The sequence below is a fragment of the Cibotium barometz genome, chromosome 61 (genome assembly GCF_041138505.1).
Source record: "Cibotium barometz isolate CiBa-2024 chromosome 61, ASM4113850v1, whole genome shotgun sequence".
NCBI classification, from domain to species: Eukaryota; Viridiplantae; Streptophyta; class Polypodiopsida; order Cyatheales; family Cibotiaceae; genus Cibotium; species Cibotium barometz.
The window spans coordinates 4,360,357-4,387,752 of NC_141106.1; the positions used below are offsets into that span (position 1 = coordinate 4,360,357).

Consider the following 27,396-nt stretch of genomic DNA (forward strand, 5'->3'; position numbering starts at 1 on the left):
TATGTGATAGATGTTTATCCACATCAATAAGCATTGAGTGGCAACTTGTGGAGTCATTCACCAAAGGCTTTTGAAGCCATGCATGCTGATGTTGGGAAAGTATTATTTTCTGATCAACCATCTACATTTTTCATTAATAAACAAATATTTTTATACAAAGCTAAGTATATTTTCCCTACAAGACCAAAAGCTTATGGAAGACTGGAGAGTTTAGCTATACCAATCCTAAATTCATTAGATTGGGACTTTCCAGACAAAGGTACTCTATTAGCATTTAAATCCAAGATTGTCTTGGATATTCAAAAGTCTATGAAAGCATGAAGAATTTCTAAAAGGATTAGGCTATCATGGTTTATACCTCTCCATGTATTTGTAGCATGTTTTCGAGAATCAAACATGAAGAGAACAAAAGCAATGTGGATGTCTACACATATATCTGAGCCTGACTTGGATAATACAGTTGGAGCAAAATGGAAAGTGAGTGATCTTATAAAATGGAAAGTGAGTGAAGTCATCCATAGAAGTGATCTTATAAAATGTAATGTTTGCATTGATTTTGTGGTGATGCCGTACAATATCTCTCAACAAACCTTGTCATCCATAGAAGTGATCTTATAAAATGTAATGTTTGCATTGATTTTGTGGTGATGCCGTACAATATCTCTCAACAAACCTTGTACATTAGCTTAGAGTACAAACGATGGAAAAAGAGTAGAGAGACTTGGATGCCATTGGATTCAAAGGAAAAATTTGTACAGTATGACCTAACGATCAACTTGAGTGATGATGACAATAGAGTCGTCCCTCCGTATAAATACAAAATGGACATTGAGGGATGTGCATACATCCTTGGAATTTATATTAGATGGTCTCTTGCATAGTTTGTTTGCCTCCCTTATGACCACCATGAAAAACCTCATGCATAGGTTGTTTTCTCCCATGCATACCACCAATAGCATCTTTATGGTGTTGCTCCTATTAATCTTCAACAGCCCCAATCTTGGTAGATGAATTCAAACCTTGTATTCAAGGTATGTTTGATGACATCTAACCTCTCTATAAGTGGCTTGAAATCAAGTCTTTCCACAAGTAGTTGCAAGAGAGCATCTTTTGAAATGGCTTATGTACCTTGAGATGTATGCTTATGAGTACCTCCCATATTTGCCTCCTCTTTAATTTGCTTTCAAGCTTGCCCCATTGATGGAGAAGTGCTTTTATGAGTGTTTGTCACAATCACTTGCTCTTCCAACTCCTCCATTACATCAATGTTGCCATGCTCCACTAACTCCTCCCCTTCCATGTCTTCCATTGACCAATGATAGCTTCTGGGGGGATGACCTTTTGGCTTGTTGGCCATAATGGAATATTTTAAAAAAATTACCAAAAAGTAGAGCTGGGGTTATCCGATTTTAACAAACTAAGGCTCTATGTAAAGGTAATGAGATGAGGAATAAGCCTATGTGATTAGTTTAGGTTCAATTCGGGCCCTAATACTCTCTGTTTTGGGTTTTAATTCAACAAGATTTTACCAAAAATGGGTCATAACTCCCTACTCAAGAGTCCAATTTGGGAAATCTTTAGCTTGTTAAGATCCCTTTGAGTAGTACTACTACACACCCAAGTTCAGTGCATAAGATCACTATTGGTTTACAAACTGTCAAAAGAGGGCAGCCCTATGAAAAACAGGTATAACCACTCACCAATAGCTCCAAATGGTATGCCGTTTAGCTTGTTTAGAAGGTGTTAGGATGGGAAATGAAGTGTAGGTGTCCAATTTGGGTCGACCCTAAACCTCTTGGACTAAATTTCACTTCTGTAAAATCTCCATATTATGCCCAAATGGCAACCGCAAGCATCCCCTTTGCATATCCTTGCACCAATGCAATCCGGCATACCCATAGCATCATGTGGCATCCAATTAGCACCCTCTCAATGTATATTGACTCAATTTTGGAAAAAAATTTCCATAACCATGTTGCATTTGGAAGCGGATCTCAATCATAACAAAAACTAATCCAATGCAATCAAGATATCAACTATGCATCCTTGAATATCCATATTGTGACCCATTGATTGCCAGGTGCATTAACAAGAGTCCTTGAAATCTTTGCCACTTGATTGGATTGAGGGAAATCAATGTAGAGGTTTTTGACGAGAGGCAGTGTAGAGCTTTTGCTTGTTGTGCTGATCTCCCGGCCAAGCCTTTTCACTCTCTTGCCAAAGTTTAAAATCCAATGGCAAGATTTGAGGCCATACCTTCACTCTATGTACCTAATCTCCCTCTTTGCCACTTTTTCAAAAGCACTCACAACAAGGAGAGTTAAAACCATACTCCCCCTTGGCCTCTCTACCAATGCCAAGGGTACCCTCTCAACATGCTAGATTCTAGTGCTTGTTTATATACTCATGCTCGTGTACATTACAACTAGCATGTAATCATGCTTGCATTATGCTCCTTAAACACTTTCTTTATCAAAACCTTTTTGCTTCAAGGCTTGCAATGGTCATCCAACCAAAGAGAAACAAAAAATGCTCTCATCAAGGCATAGAAAATGCAAGAAACATCATGGATTACCAATAAGCTTCCAATTTTGTGTGTCGATGAAGAAATGACTCTTTCCTTATATATAGTTGTGAAGCCCCTTTCTCTATTTTTTCTCCCTTTCAAAGAAGCTCCAAGACTCCAAGATCATCAAGAAAGCTCCATGAATACCTTCTTTAAGCTCCCAATTGCATCGCTTAATCATGTAAGTCTGCATCTCTTACTCCAAGCATTGGATGGAAGCCAAAATAAATCCCTCACATAGGCAGAATTTGCCTCCAGCCACTAGGATACTTTGGAAGATAAAATCTCTCACAATGTGGTGATTAAATCTAAGTAAAAGTTGATTTATAGCTCTCACAAGGATTAACCAAAGTAGAGGTTGCTTAATAGCATGTATTAATAGCTCTCTTAAGATCTCTCACAATGTGGTGGAGTAAAGCCAAGTAGAATTTGCTTAATAGATTCTCACAAAGATTAAACAAAGTGGAGGTTGATTAACACCATGGATTAGTAGCTCTCACCAAGGAAAGAAGCCTTCAAGGAAACAACATAGGCGTGAATCGACGTGGACTATGTAGATGGTAAAATCACCGCCATTTCCTCCCATTATACCACCAAGATCCTTTTGCAAATGCCTTCTACAACCTCAAGGGAGACTCAATGGTGCCTAATGGCCATGATTTGGCACTCTAATCTCCAAAACATTACAGCAAACTGCGGCAACCCCACACTGCAAAAATGGCAACCTTCTCTCACATCCAAGGGTTCTATATGATGCTTAAGACTTGCCTTATGATAGCCCCAAGGAATGGCAGAAAAGAAAAGCTTAAAATGCATGCAATGGCTATGGAAAACTTGCACACAAGAAGAGAATTACTGAGAAACATTTTGATTAATATCACTAATCAAGATTAGTGCATTTTCCCTAATTTTTGTCCTCCTTTTTCAAAATTTTGTGTGCCTACCCCAAAATTGATCCCAATCAAACCCATGGCCCCAAAAAGGTTAGAAACAACAAAAATTAAAAGATTCAACCACCCATATTACCTCATTTCTCCATTTTCTTAATCAAGAAAATCAAGAAAATCAAGAAAACTCAAAAAATTTTAAAAAATTCCAAGAAAGAGGATCAAAATCAAAGCTCTGATACCAATTGAAATGTATCTAGACCAAACATCAAATAAATCAACATCTAGCATCCATTTGTAGCATTGTGCATATTGCCTAAGTGAGTTAACCTCTCACCAAGAGGATGGATATCAAGCTTGCCATGACCCCTAGACCAGGAAAGGCCATCTCTATGAAAGGAGCCATGAGTACATGTAAGTGTCCAAGATAAGAATGATCAAAAGATCTATACAATGAACCCAAGGCCCTATTTATAGTAACCTTGCCCATGGCCCATTATTTACATATTTTGGACCTTAGTTTTGCTTCATTACAATACCACAACCACCACTAGCAACAACAATGGTTTATTATGCAATGTAATGGAAAGACGGTGCAACTAGGATGACCCCATAACACACAATGTCTTATATCATGTTGTATTTCTACGCCTTTTATTTCATCTCATGATACTCCCATCACCTCAAAGACCAATGGAAATGGGATAGATGCTTTTGTAGCTTGTTGAAAACCCAAAACCTAACTTGTTCTAGAATGTTTGTTGTAGATGTGATTCCGAAACAAACTACTAACTTATTGATAAGTTGTCTCATCGTAGTCTTATCCATCATATTATTATAGAAAGGTGATTCAGCTTTATCTGCCATTGTAGAAACCTCAACTTTTTCTTCCTTTACCATCATGTAATAATTATTAACCAATAGATTGGGACTTGAGTCATTCATGAAATGTATAAAAAAGATTTCTCATTCTTCGTTACTCCAGTCACCATCTAAAAACCTTTGTCTTGTTGAATGTTGCACGTGGTGAGAAAGGCCCATGCTATGTTACAAAAATGTGTGCGTAGCTAGAAGAGCTTACGAGTGACATATTATACAATGATATTGCACATAGCAAACAAAGTAAGGATACCGATCGACCCACGAAACAAAGTAAGGAAAGCAAAAAAAAGCATACCTTTTGCCCTGATGGAGGAACACACATAGGTGGAGTTTTGATGTCTCAAGTATATTGAAATTGCGTCGTAATTCTAGTGACATGTGGTGTAGGTGAAGAGCAATCAAAGAGGGTCTTGGTGGTAGTTTGAAGACCAATGAGGAGCTAGTGTAGAGGAAGAACATGTATGGGTAAAACAGAAAAGAAAAAGTACAAAGAGCGATCGGTGTGCCTCGTCTTTCCACATACGGGTTAAAACTTTTTTTAAAGTAATCCCCGTTTATAAAACATGTCGATTAAGCCACATGGCAGTATGGATTATGGGAATGGTACAATGACATGTGTGGCCACGTGCATTCACACATTCGAGAGTAAATGCACACGTGCAACAGCCACACACATGCCACTCACACGTGCGACCGCACACGTCGACACATCGATTTCCACGTGTGGGATGTTTCACATGTGTGAGTATGTGGCATGGCCACATGGCATCTGTATCATTCACATGTGACCTCACGGCCCTATATATATCTGGTTAATTTAAAAAATAATATTTTTTTGCCTCCTAACCCTCGAGCTGCCCCGAGCTTCCCTCAACCCCCTTGAGCTACCCTTTGCCCCTTAACCCAGCTGCCCCACCATAGAAAAACAAATCAGATCCCTTGCTTCAGTTGCCCCACCATAGAAAAACAAAGCAATATCATCGATCTATTTGAATTGGATTTCACATTTCACACCATGTTTCCAACCTTCCCTATCTGCCTCCTAAGCCACACAATTTCTACTTGGTTTTCCCACCTGTCCCCTCAGCTACACTCAAGAGTATTTTTGTGTCCCGTAGGTTTCCCCATCATCGGTAGAAAAATGGCATGAATAGGAGGGGACTTGGTTGATTGGATTACAGTAATCACGTCATCTTTCCAATATTCCCCTAATTTGCTAAAGGCTTAGCTTCTATTGTGTGCCCCCCCTAAGTTGCACCCTTCAAGGGTTATTTAGAGGTGCTATTGGCTAGATCTAAAGTTTACTGCTACATAGAGATGGCATCAAGTGATGAAGGTGTTCTTGTGGTGGACAAAGAAAACACCAGCAGATAGACTTTTGACTTCCTGCAGCTTGCAAGTGTACAAGATCTGTTTGAGTGCTATAGGGAATGCTTCAATGTAAAATTTGACATGAGTTCAATGATTGATCACTTCAAGGCATATTATAAAGAATAAATGCAAGCTTTCTTTGCATTGACAAATGATAGTGCCATTCATATTGAAGGTATAAGGTTTAATCATCTTAGAATGTTGTCACAGACATCTTCGAAAAAGGCCAGATTGCAGAAAAAGTATGACATACTTCCTGACCATGTGAAAGTCACTATCAAGCATTGCAAATTACATAGTAGGAAATATAGGCTTCTTCAGCATCATGTGGCTTTCCTTTTTTATCTACATGCAAAATCAAGAATTGAGGATGCTAAAAAGAGCAGTCTTGACAGTTTCAGTGTCCAACCTGTACCATTTCTAGGAAACATTGAAAATCAAGAAGAAATGCATGATGTAGAAATGCTTATGGATATAGAGCAAGAAGAAATAATGAGTAGGGATTTTGATGCTGCATATTTTAAAGCAAGTTTAATTCTTCTAGAGGAAAAGGATGTTTCTATAGAGGTTTCAGAGAAGGAGATCCTTCTTCCATGCCTACCATCCTTCCACTAAAGAACAATAAGAGTTTTGCACTCCTAACAGATATCCAAAAGCTCTTGAATAATAAGGGAGAACTATTGTCTTGGTTTAATAGCAGATGGATGTCAAGTTGCATCAGATTTTTTAGATCCAAATGCCACTGATGAATTTTCAGTGCTTGATACAGAAGGAGCTGGTGGCAATTTCATCAGTACAACTAAGGCTATAGAAATGTGCATTAGAACCTTTAAAGAGTATAGGAAAACGCTCTTCCCATAGAAGAAGATTTTTTTGCTATTCAAGAAAGCATGGAAATCTCTAATATGGGAAGGGAGCAACCAAAGATTCCATGCTTAGAAGGAGAGAATCCTCCATAAGGTTCAATTAACTTGTGGGAGGATATGCAACTTGTTGTGACGACGATGAGAATAAAAAGGTATTTATAAGAAAAAATCCATATTTTAAGATTTTTATTGTTCTAAAATAAATTTTTTCTTTGTTTATAGTTTGAGATAGCAGATGAAGATCGATTTCTCGGTTGAGGTGGAAGTAAACAAACTTTTGTTGAGAGAGACTTGGCCCTCAGCCACTAGGCATGCTGATCATTTACCATTCAGAATATTCAGATGATTCACACATTTCATTGATGGCCTTAAAGATTATATCAGTATACTTAGGATATGGAAGGATACAAAACAACATAGAAATGATAATGCTGATAGAGAAGCAGGAAGCTATATATATTTTTGAATATGCACCAGGACTGTGGGCATTGAGGGCAGGGTATTTTTGTGTTATGCGGCATATGCAAAGGCAGTTCTTGATTTGAATGCTCATGGTCTTGGAGGCTATCAACGCCAAAAGCTATTAAGGTATAGAGACCGAAGATGAGGCTAAACAGTTATCCAAAGATAAGGGCAAACAATTGCCCATAGAAAACCACAAAAAGGAGGGGAGTCTCTTTGAGGAAGACAAAAAATTGAAGCAAAAAGAAAGAAAAAAATAAGTATTTTTCTACTTAAATTTGAGAATATTTTTTGTTACAATTTGCATCACCTTGACTTTTTCTCCTTCTCAATCTCCATGGATCCTGCATAAAGATACGCTTTATTCAGCATGATGAGTGTTTATAATATATTGATGTTAATAATAGTGACAGTTTTGTGTTGTATAAACTAACTTGTTTTTTAAGAATTTCATTGTATCATTGCATTTGCCTTCGGTGAAAAACTCTCGTATTGCATTTGTTTTTGTTTTTCTGCCACTATGTCGAGTTGTACGAAAATAGTTGATATGTACGGCACAATGTGATTTTTTCATGCCTTAAGTACTCCATGTAGCAAGAGGCCCTTGGTTCCTCACAAAGTATGGGCCATTTGCAAACAAAATAAGTTTCACATATTAAAAAACATATTAATAATAGTTTTATATCATATTAATAATAGTTTTATATCATATTAATTAGTCATTTTCACAATGTGCATGGGATTTTGCCAGTTCAAACTAAATATCAGAGTATGAGACAAAGAATATCACGTGAGTATGAGACACTGGTAACACCGCCAATTTGCCACCAAAGCATAAAACGGAAGCAACCGAAAGTTGAAAGTGTTGAAGAGATCTAGTGGTGATGGCTAAAGTGGTGCTTGCCCTCCTTCTCAGCGTCTTTCTTGTCATGGCGCTCATGCACGGCAAAGGCCCCGGACCCAATGGCCACTGCCCCAGCTACGGCTTCTCCAATGTGGTGCTTGTGGGCATTCTCAGGATCCTTCTTAGCTTGATGTTTCTCGTACTGCACACGAACAAAACAGAATACCCACAAAGATAATTAGACCTAATCACGTCATTGGTTAATCCACAGGCCCTAACTGCCAGACCAATCTGTAAAGTAAGTCAAAGGTAGAATGGTTAATCTACATGTGAGAAAGATGATTAATTTAGGTGAACACGATGGCAAAGCTTGTGCACACCATCCTAGCAAGGCGCCAACCTCTGCAAGGTGCTCCTTGTGGGTGGCTATGGAAGATTGAGAGGACGAGATATGATTGGCTGAAGAGACACAAGAGGATCGAGGATATATTTTGGGATTCGGATGAGATGAAGCGTGGCGCAGCTCTCATTTATAACGGGAGGACCATCGCGCCACCTACTCTGACTCTGAGGTCCGTGTGGGGCCAGGGCAGACACACCGAGTCCCGAGCGGCGACTCCCGAGGGGCCGAGTCCCTAACGCGGAGGTCGCGCATGGATCATGGAACCAGGCTTTAAATTTGGCACCTAACTCTAGGTGCCATAGAGAATCTAGTGGCACTTTTGCCATCGACCATGGGTGTCAAAATGTCACTCACCTTTGGCTAAAATTTTGAGTGCTCCTTTTAATAACAAACCACTTTACTTTGAGTAATGAAAACATATTAGTTTTGTAAGTGCATTAAGCTTTCACAATTCAAAAGACGTCTTCTCAGCACACAAAATACATTATAGCAAAAGAATTTTAAAGGCATCATAAATTATTGAAGACTTTCAAGTTATTCCAATCAAAAGCATCATAATTCAATCATTCTTCTTGCTTTCACAAGCTCCCAAGCTTCATAAACTGTTGCCCAATCAATGCTATCAATTCCATGACCAAGAAGTGAGAGCCTTATTAAAGCCTCAAGCATCTTGACATTGAGTAGCTGACGTCGATCGTTTTTTATTATGTTTTGTTTGGAAAATCCTCTTTCGCACGGACACTAATGACGTAGGGATTACAAGAACAGCTTGCCATAGTTTCATCATGTTTGGAAATGTGTTATGCCAATCCAGATTTGATGAAAATACTCGCCAAGCATCCTTCATCTGCATGTCTTCACATCCCCAATAGAGAGTGTCTAAAAAAGCAAGAAGCTCATCCCTACAACCTTGCTTGTTGATGATGGGATGGTCATTGAAATTGTCCAACAATCTATTTAACCATCTTGTAATCCTGGGCTCTCTCTCCTTTTCATCATTTGGAAAATGTTGAGGACTAAAGAGTTTGCAAGCATTGAAGAAATAAACATCAGGGAACCGATCATTTACACAATCTATGACCTTTTGAACAAATGCTTTTGCAAGCATCACACAACTTTCAACATCACCTCCTTCATTATCTAAGGGTATGCCAGCTTTATCCTTGCTTGGAATACTTGTGAACAGCAGCTCATGCACAAATTCTTCTCCTTCTTCATTGACATGCCGCAACCTACCATTTTCAACTTGAAGCATAAATTTCTTCAAGAACAAAGTACCTTTACCAAATTCCTCTTGAAGAAACTTTCTCTTCAGTGATCCGAGTGTTACTTCGATGTCGGTACTGATGGATGTTATGTCTACCAACTCCTCTTGGAACTTTTTGTTAAGAATGTTTAAGTCATGTAGAACATCTGCAAGTAGGTAGATGCAAAATAGAACCTTATATACACACAACTTAGCATACCATCCTGGAGCACCCTCCTCCCAAAAGCTCATGATAGCTGGCATTAACTTGGTAAGTCTCTGTATCACACTCCCTCTTGCAAGCCAACGAACATCATGAATTTGCAAGACCTCCAAGACTTGCAAATTCATATCCTGTAGTAGCAGATTCTGAAATTTGGAATGGTGCAAACTAGAAGCATTGATCCAAGAATAGATTTTGTTTGCAATCTTGTCAATATAAGAGAGACAAGGAAAACATTTTGATGCATCCAAAACAGCAAGAGCTTCCATGTGGGCAATGCAGTGAACACTAATGAGGCATGGTACTTCTCTTTTGAGTTTGGCAACGAGTCCATCATGTCGTCCAAGCATAGAGCTATCACCATCTGTAGAGCTATTCCAATTAGTCGTTGCTTGTTAAGGCCAATTTGGGTCATCACTTCCATAATGGCATCAAATTTTGTTTGTGCAGTCCCATCAGAAACAACAATGAGCTTTCCAAACTCAATGTTGCGTACACCCATTCCTTTTGATGAAAGAAAAGAAATATAGATGATCAAGTGTTTCTCTAAAGCTCTATCAGTAGATTCATCTACCATTAAAGCATAAAAAGGACTCTCCAATAGTTCTTCAAGTTGTGCTTTGTGAAGATATTGTGATATAGAGAATAAAAATTCCTTTCCAACCATCATATTTGTGTAAGATATCGTATTGAAGAGGCATACCTTCCACCTTTAAAGTATAAGCTAGTTGACACACCTTTTCAAACTTTCTGATTGCAAGATCTTCGTCACCTGTGAAATACATCAACTTCATGCAAGTGATCACCCTTTCTTTGTTTCTATCTTTAATTACCACAGCATGCTGTGGAAGTGTTGTCCCCTTTGTTTCTTGATAGTTTCGCATTGCATCCCATTTGTGCTCCCATGATCGCATGTGCTTTCTTATTGCATCCCTCTTCATAGTCTTGCACCCTTGGCCAACACCCCATGGCCCCTTAACTCTAAACTTTTCACACCATTCACACTTCATGAATTCTCGTTCACCTTTAACAAGTCGAGTGAGAAATGGATACTTTGATTTCCACTCTGTACGAAACTTTCTCCGCCTCACTTGTTTCTTCTTCTTACTTGTTGAGGGATCTTCATTATTGGTTGGCAAATCATCTTGGGGCATACCCGAAAGATCCATGTCTTCAACGACTTTGTCTTCACTTGATTCACTCTCTGAGTCCTCATCAGACTCACTTTCGGAGCCAAATATATTGTGCAAAGTTTCTTCTCGTTCTCTCTCTTTATCTTGCTTACTTTGCAGCACTTCAAGGAGACTACGTTGGCGGGCCATCTAATTAAAAACAATTTTCTATTATAGTACATTGTTTTGTATTTCATCTTAGCTTGAATTAATGTTAATCTCTTTCATTTTATAGACATTGATGTCATGCTACAACCATATAAATTATAGATTCAAAAGAAAGATAGGGACATGCATGAGAATCATGGATTTCTTTTAGCTATTCAGATGAGTTTAAATGAGCACCAAAGATGCATGAGAATCATGCATTTCTTTTAGCTATTCAGATGAGTGTAAATAAGCACCAAAAATGCATGAAAATAAGAATACAATGATTGTAAATAAAAATTTTGGTACCTGGAATGTGAAGCTTGGAGTCGCTAACTTGAAATCCAAGATGGCACACAAGCAAGACGATGTAGGAAATTAGGTCTCTTGCATTCTAAAACCATAGAAAGATTACGAAGTTAGACATGAACATGCATGAATTGATCTCAACAACTAGATACTCATAAACCTAAATATACACTTAACATGAAAAAAAACTTATGTGATTATTACTATTAGATATTACCTAGTAAAAGACCTTCAGATCATGTGAAAGCGTTGTGTTCAAAGTGGTAGAGATCTCTCATTATATAGCATGCTCATCAACCTTTGAAATACCCTTGGAAGTTCAAAGGTAGAGGTCTTTTGGTGTTCTAATTTCAGAGACTCAATGGGGCTTTTGCCAGTCACGATGGGGCCTTTGCTATTCTTCAGCTCCTTCACCTTCAACTCGGCGAAAGCGTCGGCACTCGGCAAGCCCCAGGGATCGAACTGGCTAGGGACTCTAGTGGGTCGCTCACATCGCTAATCGCTCAGAACTTGTATCGATTAGATGAGGCTCTTGGAAATGAATCAGAGGAAGTGGAGGAGGAATCAGAGGTAGAAGAGCAGCATGCGTGTGTAGCAATCACATAGACTAGGAAAGACCGGCATTGGCACGAGCGATATGGTCACCTCACGAGCGATATGGTCACCTCGAGGCTGGGAGTCGAAAACCTGCGAAGGCTGGCTAGCAGAGGCATGGTCACCGGGCTCGACTACCACGAAAGTGGTGATTCGTACATCTATGGTGGTTGTGCACAGGGCAAGCAGCACCGATCGCCAAGCTCATTTTGAACAAGACCCTTGTTTCGGTCTTGCCACCATGAAGGAGGGACGTAAGCCCCGCAGACGAGGAAGGCAGACGACTTGTTCACCAGGACTGGGTTTAGGGTTACGTTTGAACACAGACTCGAAAGGGCGCCCTAGGCCTTGGAACTTAGAACCGTTTTCAAAGCTGGGGTCGAGGGCCAGGGGCCCCCGGCTACGCGGTATCCCTCCACCGTACACGGCGCCCATCAGCACCACCTGGCACACCCAGATGGCCAAGATGCTCTCTGCGTGCACCAGGCTCGGGTAACGGGTTGCCCCCGCTGCTGTCGGCAAAGATCTGGGAGCCGGCCTTAACCTCGCCGAACTTGACGACGTTACCCTAAGGCTAGGTGCCATTGGGCACTTCCCTTGTTTTTTCAAAGTGCCACGTTGGCACTTTTACCAGAAAACGGAGGTGTCATTTGGCACTTGAAATTGTGAAAGGCTCCCGTATGGGTGCCAAATTTAAAGCCTGCATGATGGAACACTCACATGGCATCTCCTCGTTGGCGAGTAATAAATTTGATTCACAAGCTACCCACACAAAGCTCATTACCAACTTTTTACCCAAATTTGAGACCCATGGATAATAATAATGAGAAGGAAAAAGCTAAATCCATTTGCCTATTACAATCTCAGAGCCATCTACATCCTTTCACAAGTGGCACCAGAAGAACCTACATTCAAAAACTAGAATGCTTGAGTAGCTTTATTCGTTTGTACATGAAGTGATAGAACGAACATGAATCTTTAAATATAGTTGGAAAGGGTACTAAAGCCACGTCTTCTCTATCAATGAACCACACGCCTACACTTTGGATCAATGGAGATCTTGAAGCACCTTGCAAAAAGGATAATTACAAATTGGTTCGCACATCTGAATCTGAGTTAAACATTGTTGTTCAAGTCATATGAATTTTGTGCTTGTTTGTGTGAGTGGAAAAAAAAACAAACATAAAGAAGTATGGCAAGAAGTTGGGAGAGTCCTCCCCAAAATTTTTTAAACATAAGAGAACGTGCCCTTCTCCCGTTTCTCAAATAACACTCTAGGTATTGAAAGTGGACCAAAGATACAACTTTAGTGTTGAAAGTGACCATTATTTTATTCGAATCTAAAAGAGACAAAAATAGGAATACCTTTGTAGTCTATGATACTGAAGTGGATGATGTGAGTGATATTGTTTCATGATCGATGATTAATGTAGAGGTATAATAGATGTCAGTGCAACCTTGTTGGTAGCACAAGGTACCGGACTGATTGAGATTTCCACCCGGTTTGGTTGAAATTCGCAATTGAGGAGCTACCGCACTCGAGTCCACTATTGATGGCGTTGATGGTGGCACTGAAGCCTTGGTCGTTCACCATGGCAATGTGGGAAACTGTTGGGTCATCCAGAACCACATCACTGTCTCGAAGGAGGTCGTGTTGATTCCGTCAAAATGGATGGCCTTCTCAGGGGCACAAGGAGTGCGCACCTGTTTTTACTTGCATTGTATTTAGTGTACGCTCTCTCAATATCTGTGTCTATTTTTTAGCCTCCACATGAAGATGGTGATGTAGGCGAGGTCGAGCTTGGAAGGGAAGCATGTAGGGGGTCAAGTGGGGGGGAGTTGTGGAGCACAAGGCGTGCGCCTCTGTTTTTACCTGCGCTGTATTTAGCGTGTGTTCTCTCGATACCTACAAGGTTTTTTTTTTTGCTTCCAAGTGGTCTTCTTTGGATGCTTGGTTTTGTGCAACCATCTTAGGCTACCCAAGGTAAAGAGAAAAACCACAAGAGCTCATCTTTTGTGAGGGTAATGTTTCAACTTCACTTAAAACCTCAACACCAAGCCCCCCATCCACAACCAACCGAGAGCTAACAGCTCCTTTGATAATGTTACAACCTCCAAAATCCTCCAATTGTTATCAAGATAAGATAGCTTCCCCCCAAGCTTCCAACTTTTGGAGGTTGTAACATTATCAAAGTAAGAAAAACCACAAGAACTCATCTTTTGTGAGGGTAATGTTTCAAATTCGCTTAAAACCTCAACACCAAGCCCCCCATCCACAACCAACCCAGAGCGAACAGTTCCTTTAACAATGTTACAACCTCCAAAATCCTCCAATTGTTATCGAGATAAGATGGATTCCCCCCAAGCTTCCAACTTTTGGAGGTTGTAACATTATCAAAGTGAGAAAAACCACAAGAACTCATCTTTTGTGAGGGTAATGTTTCAACTTCACTTTAAACCTCAACACCATGCCCCCCATCCACAACCAACCCAGAGCTAACAGTTCCTTTGATAATGTTACAACCTCCAAAATCCTCCAATTGTTATCGAGATAAGATGGATTCCCCCCAAGCTTCCAAGGCAAACTTAGCCCATATCACAAATTTCCAACTTGCATTACTTATAATTACCACCACCATATCGATGTGGCTAAGTCAGTGGTCATTAGCTACTGTGCTAAACCATCTTGAAATTGTAGTTTTATACATTTCCAAAGGACATTAATCCATAGGACATCCTTTTTCTATAGACTACCAAAGGACATTAATCTAGTTGTGGTTGTGGACCCTCTATTAGCATGTGAAGGCATTAATCCAAGCGTGATTGTGAGCCCTCTATTAGCATGTGGGGATGGCTATTGGAAATAGGGTTGCAGGAACACACACACAGAGTGGAGAAGCTCAAGAGAGCACACAATGAGATAATGGATAGATAATGAATGTGTGCTGTACAAGAATGATCAGTATACCCCAAGATGGGTGTATACTAGCATGGGAAAAAAACTTCCTATAGAGGGAAAAAGTGCCTCAGTTGGTCTTAATGTGTTCACACACATCTGTTATGGGCTACCACACCTCCAAGAGGGAACTCAATGCATTCACCTAAGGGAAGAGTAATAGGCACTCACCAATTCTTTGAACTTGAGTCCCTTGAGAAGGGGGATAAGATCAAATTTAAGGGGGATAAGAAGACTATTCGAGCTTTGTGTGACAGTAGATCGGGTATACTTTTTAAAGGCAAAGGATGTGACAATAAGCTCAAAGGAGCATGACACATAGATAAATAACTAGTAGAAATGTGAAAAGACATTCATAACACTAAGTGGAGTATTAGGAGAATTCCAAAGACAAGCAGGGTAAAGTGCTATCATTGGGCAAAAGGGTCGTAAATGTGATATGCAGCTTTGAGGTGGGGATGTAGCTTCAATTAGCACGATGGACAAAAAGTAAGATGTGTTGTTTCTGCAGCATTAATGTTAGACATACATGAAAGATTCAAACAATGGTTTTACATCCATCCCCTACTATTCCTATTATTAATGTATGACCCATTGCAAAGGAAAAATCCCTGAAAATTGGAGAAGCGAAAAAGCTTATTCGTGCAAGCTTTAATAGTAGTATTTCTCTGGAGGATCTCTACGTCAACAACTTCACACATGGTGACAATGTCCTTGTTAAGACAAAAAGCCATAAATTTCCTTATAGAAAAGGTATATCAAAAGCAACATTTCAACAAATTTAGCATGGATTGGATAATTAGTGGTGGAGTTGTACACAAACTTAGTGACGTTTAAAAAAATTTATGTCTAAAAACAAAAGGATACTGACGAGGAGTTACCACTATTTGAAGTGGTAATATATACACATCCCTCATGTTCATGTTGTGCATTTATGAAAAGGATAAACACTGGCGAAGACATATTTTGCTTGTAAACATATATATTTTATGTTTTTTATGGTACTTGGTCAAAATGTGAATAACCATATGCATAAATAGCTCAACATGTTTTGAAAGACATACTCACAAAAGCTGTAAAGAGCTACCCTACTGCTTCATGTTATTGATAGTGCTTAGGCAAGATGTGAATGACCATATGCACATCCATCAAGAAAAAATAGCTCAACATGTCTCGAAGGACATGCTCACAACCTGCTCACAAAAGCTACTTCATAATAGGCCAGAGTTCCATTTTTCTTTTGTTGTACTCCTTCTACAGTTGACCAAGAATATGTAGAATATTACTATTTCTTGATGGTATAAATACAAGTATAAGCATCTCCATGTGGTAGAAATTTTGACTTTTTGATTTTATCATGAAATGTAATATGTTTCGTGTCCTCCTAACTAGCACTATAATGTTACTTGTTCTTACCTCAATATTACCTTTGGTATATTTTGAATTTTTGTCCTTCCACACATTTGTTGTGATATATAAATGATAAAAATAAAAAAAAAGGGCAGTTTCACCTTTCACAATGCGCACTCGATTTTATAATTGTGCATGAGATTTCACAATTGTGCATGGGATTTGCGATTTCAAACTAAATATCAGAGTATAAGACAAAGAACATCACATTAAACATCACATTAACGAGACAGTGGTAACACCGCCAGTTTGCCAAAGCATAAAACGGAAGGATAGGCGATCATGAAATAAAGCAACCGAAAGTTGAAAGTGTTAAAGAGATCTAGTGGTGCTTGCCCTCCTTCTCAGCGTCCTTCTTGTCATGGCGCTCATGCACAGCAAACGCCCCGGACCCAATGGCCACTGCCCCAGCTACGGCTTCTCCAATGTGGTGCTTGTGGGCATTCTCAGGATCCTTCTTAGCTTGATGTTTCTCGTACTTCACGACGCAAACAAAACACAATACCCACAAAGATAATTAGGCCTAATCACGTCACTATAATGGGTAGAATGGTTGATCTAAGATGATTAATTAAGTGAAGACAAGGGCAAAGGTTGTTTATATTAGGTGCATACCATGGCCACGGCTCCTCCTAGCAAGGCGCCAGCCTCTGCGAGGTGCTCCTTGTGGGCGTGCTTTTTGATCTCTACCTTGGCATCGAATGGCTTTCCATCGACGACAGTTGCAGATGAGCAGACCTGAGTGCTCTCCACCACCACGTCGCCTTGCTCGTTCTTGTTGTTGTGGTGGTGAAAGAGTCCCCTATCGCGGTGCTCGCCTGAGTCAGCCATGGCTATGGAAGATTTAGAGGACAAAGAGATGATTGGCTGAAGAGACACAAGGAGGATTGAGGATATATTCTTGGATTAGGATGAGATGATGGGTGGCTAAGCCCTCGTTTATAACGGGAGGACCATCGTGCCAACGACTCTGAGGCCCGTGTGGGAGTGGGGGCCAGGGCCGACTACACGCTTTCGGCCGCGCATGGATCATGGAAGTCACATGGCACCTCCTAAATTTGAGACCTATGGATAATAATAAGGAAAAAGCTAAATCTAGTATACACCCCAACATGGGTGTATACTAGCACGAGGGAAAAAACCTCCTAAAGAAGGAAAAATTACCTCGGCTAGTCTTAATGTATTCCACACATCACTACCGAATATGGCTACAAATCCCCCCTGCGAGACGAGTGATGATGTGAACAAGGGGTGAACTTGCACTAGAAGTACAAAGATGTGCCAGACTCGTTGGACTATGATAGAGAGCCCATACTAGTCCCTAAAGGGAAGTAAGTTTAAAGCTTTGCGAAAAGCTTCAAACTCCTATCGTGGGAGAGCCTTCGTGAACAAATCTGCCATAAGCCAAGCTGATTTCCCTTGCATAGCATCTCTCCCTGACATAATGATAGTGCACCTCAATGTGCTTTGTGCGAGCATGAAAAACTAGATTCCTCACAACTGCCATAGCACTCTGACTATTAGTGAAGATGGTAGTGTATGAGGACTCTCCAATACCCAAATCAACAATAAGACGCCTCAACCAAACACACTCAACTATAGCTGTAAATGTTACCCTGTACTCCACTTCACAGCTAGAAGTGGCCATAGTGGTTTGCTTCTTTGTTGAGCCATGATATACATGAATCACCAAGGCAAAAGCAAAAACCACTTGTGGACACTCGTGTATCATAAAATTTAGCCCAGTCTGAGTTTATAAATGCATGCAAGTGTGACTTACCCCTCTTGAGATAAAATAACCCAAAGTGCTTTAGTACCCTTTAGGTAGCAAAACACTTGTTTGATAGGCTACCAATACTTTGTGTCTAGGCTATGCGTAAATATGCTCAATATTGAGCCCACATATTTAATGTCAAGACTGGTGTTACACAATAAGATAAGGTATCCAACAGCTTCTTAATACAAGCCAGCATAAGCCAGCATCAAAAGAGTCACCTACATCTTTAAGGCTTAGTCGTAAACCTAGCTCCATAGGTGTAGCCATAGGTTTACAGTCTTTAAGATTGAACCTCTTCAACAATGCATGTATGTATTTTTTCTGCAGAGCATAACAATGCCATTATTATGCTGCCAAAACTCAATGCCCAAATAATAGTGCAATGGTCCAAGATCTGATATCTCAAAATACTTCTCTAATCATCATATCAGGGCTTGTAAGCAGCATGTCATCAATGTATAATACGATGACCAATAAAACGTCCTTATTCTCCTTAATATAGAGGGTACCATCAGTTGGGCTCTTGTAGAAACCTTGTGCAACCGAGTATGCATGCATATTTTTATACCACGCTCTCAGAACCTGCTTAAGACCATATAAAGCTTTCTTCAATCTACATACTTTTGATTCCTGACTTTTCTGAACGAAACTATGAGGCTAAGATACATAGACCTCCTCATGCAAATCTCCATTCAAGAAAGCAATTTTGATATCCAACTGACGTACATTCCAACCTTTGTGTGTTGCAAATGCAATGATAGTCTGCATGGTAGTCATAAGACATATAGGTGCAAAGATTTCACCATAGTCAATGCCTTCTTTCTCTTGTACATAACCCTTTGCAACAACAAGCCTAGCTTTGTATCGCTCAACAGTGCCATCCACCCTACGTTTGAGCTTATAAACCTATTTCATACCAATGGCCTTCTTGCCAATAGGAAGTCTACCAAATCCCATATATCATTTTTTAGTATTGAATCATACTCAAATTACATAGCACTCATCCAATTTTCAGATTCCTTTGCTTCATCAAAGGAGACAGGTTTCTCTTCATCACATAAACTGGCAATAAGAGCATAACCTAGATACATGATGAGAGCCTGCATATGTGTTCTGCTAGGAAAGGAGTGGCCAATTTGCTATCACCTAGTTTTTGCACCAACCATTTTGGCATACTTTTTGACTTCATGATTTCCCTTCTTTCCTCACATCAACTGCATCATCCACATTTGCCTCATCAAATAAGCTGCTGTCACGTAGTGTTTGCACTAGCAATTTCGGCATACTTTTTCACTCCACGATTTCCCTTCTTTTCTCATCATCTGCATCATCCATGTTTGCCTCATCAAATAGGTTGATATGTGGGATGAAAAACATGTTGATTTATAACCTGTGTGCACTTATTTTCAGCATCCCTTGGATTATCAAAATGCTCTATATCAATGTGTCATGCCTTGAACAATGGAAGGAGAGTGTAAACTATGTCCTCCGAACATACATTTTGCTGTTTTTACATGAAAGCAAGGGCTGAATTGCATCTTCCACAAATACAACATCTCTACTCACAAGAATCCACTTGGTATCAGGATGATAGAGATGATAACCCTTAATTTATGAGCTATATTCCACAAAAGTACATTTAACAGCCTTATTATCAAGCTTGTGCTGCTGCTGCTGTGAAGTTGCTCAGGCACAAGTGCATAAGCAAGACAACCAAAAATGCATAAGTGAGCTTTCTGCCATTCCAAGCTTCAAAAGGCTTATTGTAAACAAAGCCTTTTTAGGACACCTGTTCAAAATATATGTTGCACACATGACTGCTTCTAGCCAAAAACCATGAGCTAACTCCTGACTTTTGAACATACAACATGCCATCTCCATGAGAGACCTATTTTTACATTCAGCTACACCATTTTGTTAAGGTATATAGGGTATAATACATTGGTATTTTATCCCATGATCACCCATGTATACATAAAACTCCTTAGAGATATACTCCCCCCTATCAAGGTACCAATCTTACATGTAGAAGCATTTTGAACCATAGCAGAAAAGTTTCTAAAGCACATAAAAATTGAGTAAAAACCTCTTATTTTTGTTTCAATGGATATACCCAGGTATGTCTAGAATAACCACCATCAAATGAATGTGACAAAATAGAGGTAGCTCCCAATAGATAGATAGTGTCCTCATAGGACCACATACATCAGTGTGTATAAGCTGCAATTTTTGGCCAGCTCTAACTGAACCATCTTTGGGAACTATGTATAAGCTACAACTTTTGGACAGCTCTAACTGAACTCTCTTGGGAAATGATGCTCTTGATGCTTTTTTCTAAGAATACAACCCTCACAAACATGTTTGATAGGGGCTTTAAGATGTGGTAGCTCAGACACCATGTCATGTTTATGCAAACACAACAAACTGCCAAAGTTCAAGTGACCAAAGCGTGCATGCCACAGCTTAGCATTACCCATTACCTTTGTTGGCGGAAACTGTACATATAACATACCTTTGTCTTTCATATGTATCTAGACTGTAAAGACCATGAGACAAAGTACCAGAAAACAAATATTGTCTTGCTGTCACTGCGATCACGAACAATACATCTATCATCCTCAAACTAAACTACGAAGCCAGCCTTAGTAATGGTAGGGATAGACAACAAGTTCTTCTAGATCCCTGGTACATATAATACATCTGAAAGCATGATTGTTCCACCATTTACAAAACACTGACTAACTACTCCGTAAAATCCTTGATTTTTATAAGAAAAGTGTCCATGGAGTCTCCCTCATCCATATGCTTTGACTCTAATTACTTGTGTATATAAGCAACACGTGCTTCATTACGTACTTGGTACAATGATGTAAGTGCATCCCAAGCATATTTAGCAGTCTTACATGACCGAATGTGAGGAATGATACTCCTCTTTACTGACAAAGCAAGAAATGCATGTGCTTGCACATCTCTTCCATCCCACTTTGTTTGTTCCTGTGTAGGAGGTATGTTATGCTATGGTAATGCACAATGTGAAACTGAGTCCGTGTCTACAAATGCACCTTCTTCATCATGTTCATCAGAGAAACAAGGATGTTTCTCAAGACAACCACAACATTCCATAGCCCTTTGGCTACAAGCGGCATCATATGGGACCATAAAACGGGAAGTTGGTCTCATCAAGCTTATCCTTAACAATTTCGGATAACATCTGAAATACATAGCTGTCTGCCATTTATGATAATACCCAAGCAAGTAATCACACAACCTGCAAAGTATTGAGTGCTCTTTGATATAACCAAGGTGGCTCTAATAAGGTCCCTTACAATGGAGACCTGCAAGGTGTATAAAAGAAATGCAGAATATAGTGAGTAAAAATTTTACTCATAAGATGCAGAGGTTGATGACATTGAAGTGAGGCCCGTAGATGCTTTCTCGAGTATCTGCACACCTGTCTGTAGTAGATTTGACAAAACTACTCCAGAATCCAATGAACAATGCAAATCTGCCGATCCCTAAAGATGTGTGTAGGAAACCAAAAACCACGCAAATGGTCCCCAAAACACGTTCGAGCGAAAATCTGACCACAAAATTGTAGTACAAAGTATTACACACTTCACGGTGCTCCTCGCCCCTGTGCCTACCCTTTACCTTGAGTCACCTATCTTCTTGAATTGGATCAAGGAGCCCTTTTGGGAGGAGAAGAAAGAGACCTCCCATATTTGCCTCCTCTTTAATTTGCTTTGAAGCTTTCCCCATTGATGGAGAAGTGCTTTTATAGTGTTTGTAACAATCACTTGCTCTTCCAACTCCTCCATTACATCAATGTTGCCATGCTCCATGAACTCCTCCCCTTCCATGTCTTCCATTGACCAATGATAGCTTCTGGGGGGATGACCTTTTGGCTTGTTGGCCATAATGGAATATTTTAAAAAAATTACCAAAAAGTAGAGTTGGGGTTATCCGATTTGAACAAACTAAGGCTCTATGTAAAGGTAATGAGATGAGGAATAAGCCTGTGATTAGTTTAGGTTCAATTCGGGCCCTAATACTCTCTGTTTTGGGTTTTAATTCAACAAGCTTTTACCAAAAATGGGTCATAACTCCCTACTCAAGAGTCCAATTTGGGAAATCTTTAGCTTGTTAAGATCCCTTTGAGTAGTACTACTACACACCCATCAAGTTCAGTACATAAGATCACTATTGGTTTACAAACTGTCAAAAGAGGGCAGCCCTATGAAAAACAGGTATAACCACTCACCAATAGCTCCAAATGGTATGCCGTTTAGCTTGTTTAGAAGGTGTTAGGATGGGAAATGAAGTGTAGGTGTCCAATTTGGGTCGACCCTAAACCTCTTGGACTGACTTTCACTTCTGGAAAATCTCCATATTATGCCCAAATGGCAGCTGCAAGCATCCCCTTTGCATATCCTTGCACCAATGCAATCCGGCATACCCATAGCATCATGTGACATCCAATTAGCACCCTCTCAATGCATCTTGACTCAAGTTTGGAAAAAAATTTCCATAACCATGTTGCATTTGGAAGCAGATCTCAATCATAACAAAAACTAATCCAATGCAATCAAGATATCAACTATGCATCCTTGAATATCCATATTGTGACCCATTGATTGCCAGGTGCATTAACAAGAGTCCTTGAAATCTTTGCCACTTGATTGGATTGAGGGAAATCAATGTAGAGGTTTTTGATGAGAGGCAGTGTAGAGCTTTTGCTTGTAAGATAAATTTAGGAATTTTGGGAATTATTTGAGTCCCATTTCTTATAGGATTGGTTGGAAACTCGGTATTTTTGTGTAGTTTGAGCTAACATCTATTTGTTGGTGCACTCTTTGTGCCAATAGATTATATCTTGACACAACGATTTGGCGTATTTGTTTGTAGTTGTATAAATACATACGTCAATGCAACAATATTGAAAGGACAAGGAAAACATGACACTAAACTTAATTGAGATTATACAACACCTTTCATATGAAGAAGATAATGTGAAATACTATCTCCACTTTGAGACATTGAAGTAAAAACATGGGTTTTATTTAATTTGCCAAAAGAATTCTAAATATCATTATAAAAAGGAACCTTAGAAATGAGAGATCTCTAAAGGGTGTGGTGTTAGAAACAACAAAACAAAAAGTAAATCTCAATGACAGTAACAATATGCTAAGTTTACGATTGATCCACAGACCCATCTTAGACACTATCTCAAGATTATAAATCATGATATATATGCTCAAATTTGAGGGACATTGAAGTAAAAACATGGGATGATAATGCCAAAGAACACTTGTTACATTCAATGAGATTGTTACATTCAAGTTTACAATTCATCCGAAGACAAAAACCCTTCGTCAAGATAATAATTGAGTACAAATTGTATCTCAAACATAGCGTTTTCTCATGTATTGCTCCAATACATACAAAGTTTCTCTATCATAAGCTGCTTCATTTACTAAAGTGTTGCAAGTATACTCCCGTTTGTTCTTTGCATAAATCCAACCAAGTAACCATGCGCTGATTGTTGTCTCCAAAAAACTTTGAAGCTCCTCTATATTTTGATTCCACATCTTTGGAAAAATCAAGTAGGTTCCGGGCATATTCCACATTACATTATAGAGGGTATCATCAAAAATTAGCGTGTTATTTCCATCCAGGTCATGAAAAATTCTCCATGCTACATCCAAGTTTTTGTGGTATACAAATCGATATCCAATAAGAAGATCCGTCTTTTGGCATGCTGCATGCCCTGCTCTACGACCTTAAACTTTTGATGGTGCCGAGGAAAGCACAACTCAAGAATGCGTCGAGTCCTTTGTAGTCTATTAGTACTCCAGATCCATACCTCAAACCATTGCATACAAAAATCAAGGAAAGTGAATGCATCTTTGCGAATCAAATGCCAAACACTTGTATTCTCTTCCACAAGATGCATATGTTTGGCACAGTCTCTGGATATACATCACCATGTTGCATCTCAATGGTCTTAAGTAAAACACCATTGAGTTCAAGTATCAATACTCTTCTTTGTTTCCTTATTGTATCTGGGGGTGGTGGAACTCTTTTGCCTCTAGGTACATAAGTCACCAATGATTGGTGCCACCTCAATAGTAAGTTTTCTGTACACTTGAAATCAAAGCTATATGCTTCAACATATCCTGTTGAAAACAAAATGTTTGGTTAATGGACATTCAAAATTTTGAATAAATATATTATGTGCCAACAACATAAATTCATCCATGATATGGATGGTCTTAAACCTTCATAGACAAATGCTCCAATACCTCATTAGTTCAACCAAAAAAATAAAAGAGCGAGTATATTGTCAATGCTAAATTTCATCAAATTTATTGAATATGATGTATAAAAGATTTTCACTATTGAGATAATTGAGTCTATCCAAATTAAATTATTATGATATTCATAGCCTTACACCTTGACAAGGCAATATCTTCAATAAAAAATAAACATATCTTTATTGCAATCGAATTGCAAATATTGACAAAAGAGATAATCAAATGACAGTAAGTTTGGAGGCATTTGATTTCTTGATACAATAGTGTAAAGATTTGGCTCGTACAATCCAAAAATTAAACCCATCTAAGCACATTGTTTTGGCCAAAGCCTAAGTCTATCTTATGGGCTTTTAGGTACAAAATGGCTCCAAACATTCTGCACCCAACAAGTCTTGATATTTGTGCAGATCCCATACTTCAAACTGCACGTTTAGACCTCAGAAATGGTTTCCTTCGACCTGCAGCAACAACTAGTATGGGTTAGGTTGGAATCTGATTATACTGTCACTCAATGTTTAATGAAACCAGACATTATCCTACCCATAAGCTCAAGTAAGCCTTTTGTAGCCTTGATATGTATGCTTTTACTACAACTCCAGTTATGAGATGACCACGATCATATCCCAAGCGAGTAGCATACGCAATAGTGTGTTGATCACTCAAAATCCTTCTTTTGTAACACACTTTTAACAAGCTTAGCTGGTCTTTGGATAGTAATGGTACTCCAGCTTTGGATGCCAACATTGCTAGATCCTTGCTTATAGAGTCTACTTCTCTTTTTTTCCCTCTTGATTGGACATACTTTAGCTTATCACCATACAATGGTAAGTGTGAAGATGTAGAAGATGAGTTTTCCACTTCTTCTCGCAAAAATAGGGAGGTGAATTGGAGCCATTCTTCTAGTACATCTTGAAAATCGATAAATAAATTATGGCCATGTGTGATAGGAGATTGACCTAGCCGATTAAGCAAAATAATAGACCTAATGTCATTTGTATTATTTAGATTTAAAAGGTAGGGTAGAAGGTCATTGCACAGTACGTAGTCGTGCCCTCCTTGAAAACTTTCAGGGAAGAGACAGTTGTCTTTTGGATTAACACATCCCTTGAAAGGGCTATCATCAATAAGCAATGTATTCTTCTTATTGCAAATATCTTGGAACTGATTCCAAACCTTGAGTAAAGGTTTAAACATAGCCTCAACAGTAGGCTTATCTGGCCTATACACTTTTCAAAGATTATGGATATAACATTCTTCTTGTCCCCCCACACCATAAAGAAATGATATTTCTTATGTGCATACTATTCAAGAGTGTTTACATAGGCACAAACATTCTTGTGTAGCATGGTGGACCAAATACCAACATGAAAGTACTGGCAAATCTCATCCAAAAATTCAAAACACCCGAGACGAATAACAACTGTGGTGCGACCAATATCAATTCGAATACAATTTGTTTATGGATGCCTCTTCTCTTCCTTGTTGAGTAAAACTCCATTAAGATCAAGTATAAGTGCATGTTTCTTTATGGTGATTGCACGTGGTGATTGCACGAGGAATATTTTCTGCATACAATACAGAAGAATGATAACACTTTAATGTGTTTACATACTTAACAATATTAAAACAAGTGATCCTATATTATCAATGAGAGCTAATTACAACAAAACATCCACAAGTTTACTTTCGTTTCATGCTCCCATACTCATCTATGATGATGGCTCCTAGACTTGATTGCATTTTCGTATTGATTGTTGGTGAAGATTGAAATACTAATCTATCTCCATCTCTCTCAAAAGAATATAAAATTCCTAGAGGCCTACTCTTTTGTGTATCGGAACGTAGCTCCTCAACACGTTGCTCTATTTCTTGCGTACTTAACTTGTGATTGTTAGAAGCAGCTATACCTGCAAAAATAACTCTCGCTAAGAAACATACTTTTTAACACACAAAATTGTTGAATAAATCATCTTAAATAACATCCTATTGAAAAAGATATACCTTTAGTTTTCTTGGCACCCTCTGCCACCACAGAGTCCTTGATTTCAACTATTCTCTCTTTATTTGTAGCATATGTAGCCTCATCAATTTCTTCAACACCCTATGCCACAGAGTCCTTGATTTCAACTATTTTCCCTTTATTTGTAGCATATGTAGCCTCATCAATTTGTTCAACAATATCTTCTTGTCTCTCCTTGGTTGCAAAAGTCTCTTGAAGCTCTTCATTAACTTTATCTTTATTCTCACTAACCTCAACATTAACTTGCAAATTAGGAATGTCCTTAGTCTCTTTAGTCCTATCACTTGAAGGCCTTGAAGATGTTTGCAAAGCTGAATCATCGATGTGATCTACCTCCACCATGTTGTCTTCATTATTTCTAGCATTTAAATCATGAGAGTTGATCTCTCTAGTAGGGCTTTCATGATGATGTTCTAGTTGAGCAATGTTATCTTCGTCTTTTCCTTCTTTGTATATATCTGTAAGATTAAAATAAAATGCTATTACTTTTAGGATTTAAATAATACACCACGGCTAATACAATACTAGTCATTTTTATATCTACACATATACTTTGTATCCAAACTTAGATTACTAAACTTCGACTGATGTACCATAATGAATTAGGAACCATAACATAAGAGTCAAACTTGAGTTTGAGCCTCACTTACAAGGACAACGTAAAGATCGCTCAACTTGAGATTGTGCCTTGTGTTAGAAGACATCCCCAAGATTGGACATAAGTGGAGGTACGGTTGAAACTTAAGTTTGAGCCTCACCGCTACACTAGGATATGGAGTAAGTGTAATTTCTTAATAGTAAGTGTGCGTCATCATTTGTATTAGGCTCAAACTTAATTTTGAGGCTCACTACTACACTAGGATATGGAGTAATTTCTTAATAGTAAGTGTGCATCATCATTTGTACTAGACGTTGGCATTAAATAAAGGATAAATAGAATAGAAATA

At 38.9% G+C, this 27,396-nt stretch overlaps 1 protein-coding gene across 1 annotated transcript; it reads right to left on the reverse strand.

Annotated features, from left to right (window-relative positions):
• Positions 1–16,600: 16,600 nt before the first annotated feature.
• LOC147604484 (abscisic stress-ripening protein 3-like) lies at positions 16,601–17,257 on the reverse strand. The gene is made up of 2 exons (XM_086794708.1): positions 16,954–17,257; positions 16,601–16,816 (listed from the first exon to the last, which is right to left on the reverse strand). Exons 1-2 carry the CDS (start codon positions 17,167–17,169, stop codon positions 16,661–16,663), a joined length of 372 nt encoding a protein of 123 aa, XP_086650834.1. The 5' UTR covers positions 17,170–17,257; the 3' UTR covers positions 16,601–16,660.
• Positions 17,258–27,396: the final 10,139 nt, after the last annotated feature.

Bases quoted from the DNA above. Each gene is read 5' to 3' on its own strand.
- LOC147604484 (XM_086794708.1), bottom strand. From the start codon at position 17,169: ATGGCTGACTCAGGCGAGCACCGCGATAGGGGACTCTTTCACCACCAC. The intron at 16,817-16,953 runs GTATGCACCTAA...TGCGTCGTGAAG, and splicing joins TAGGAGGAGCCGTGGCCATG to TACGAGAAACATCAAGCTAA.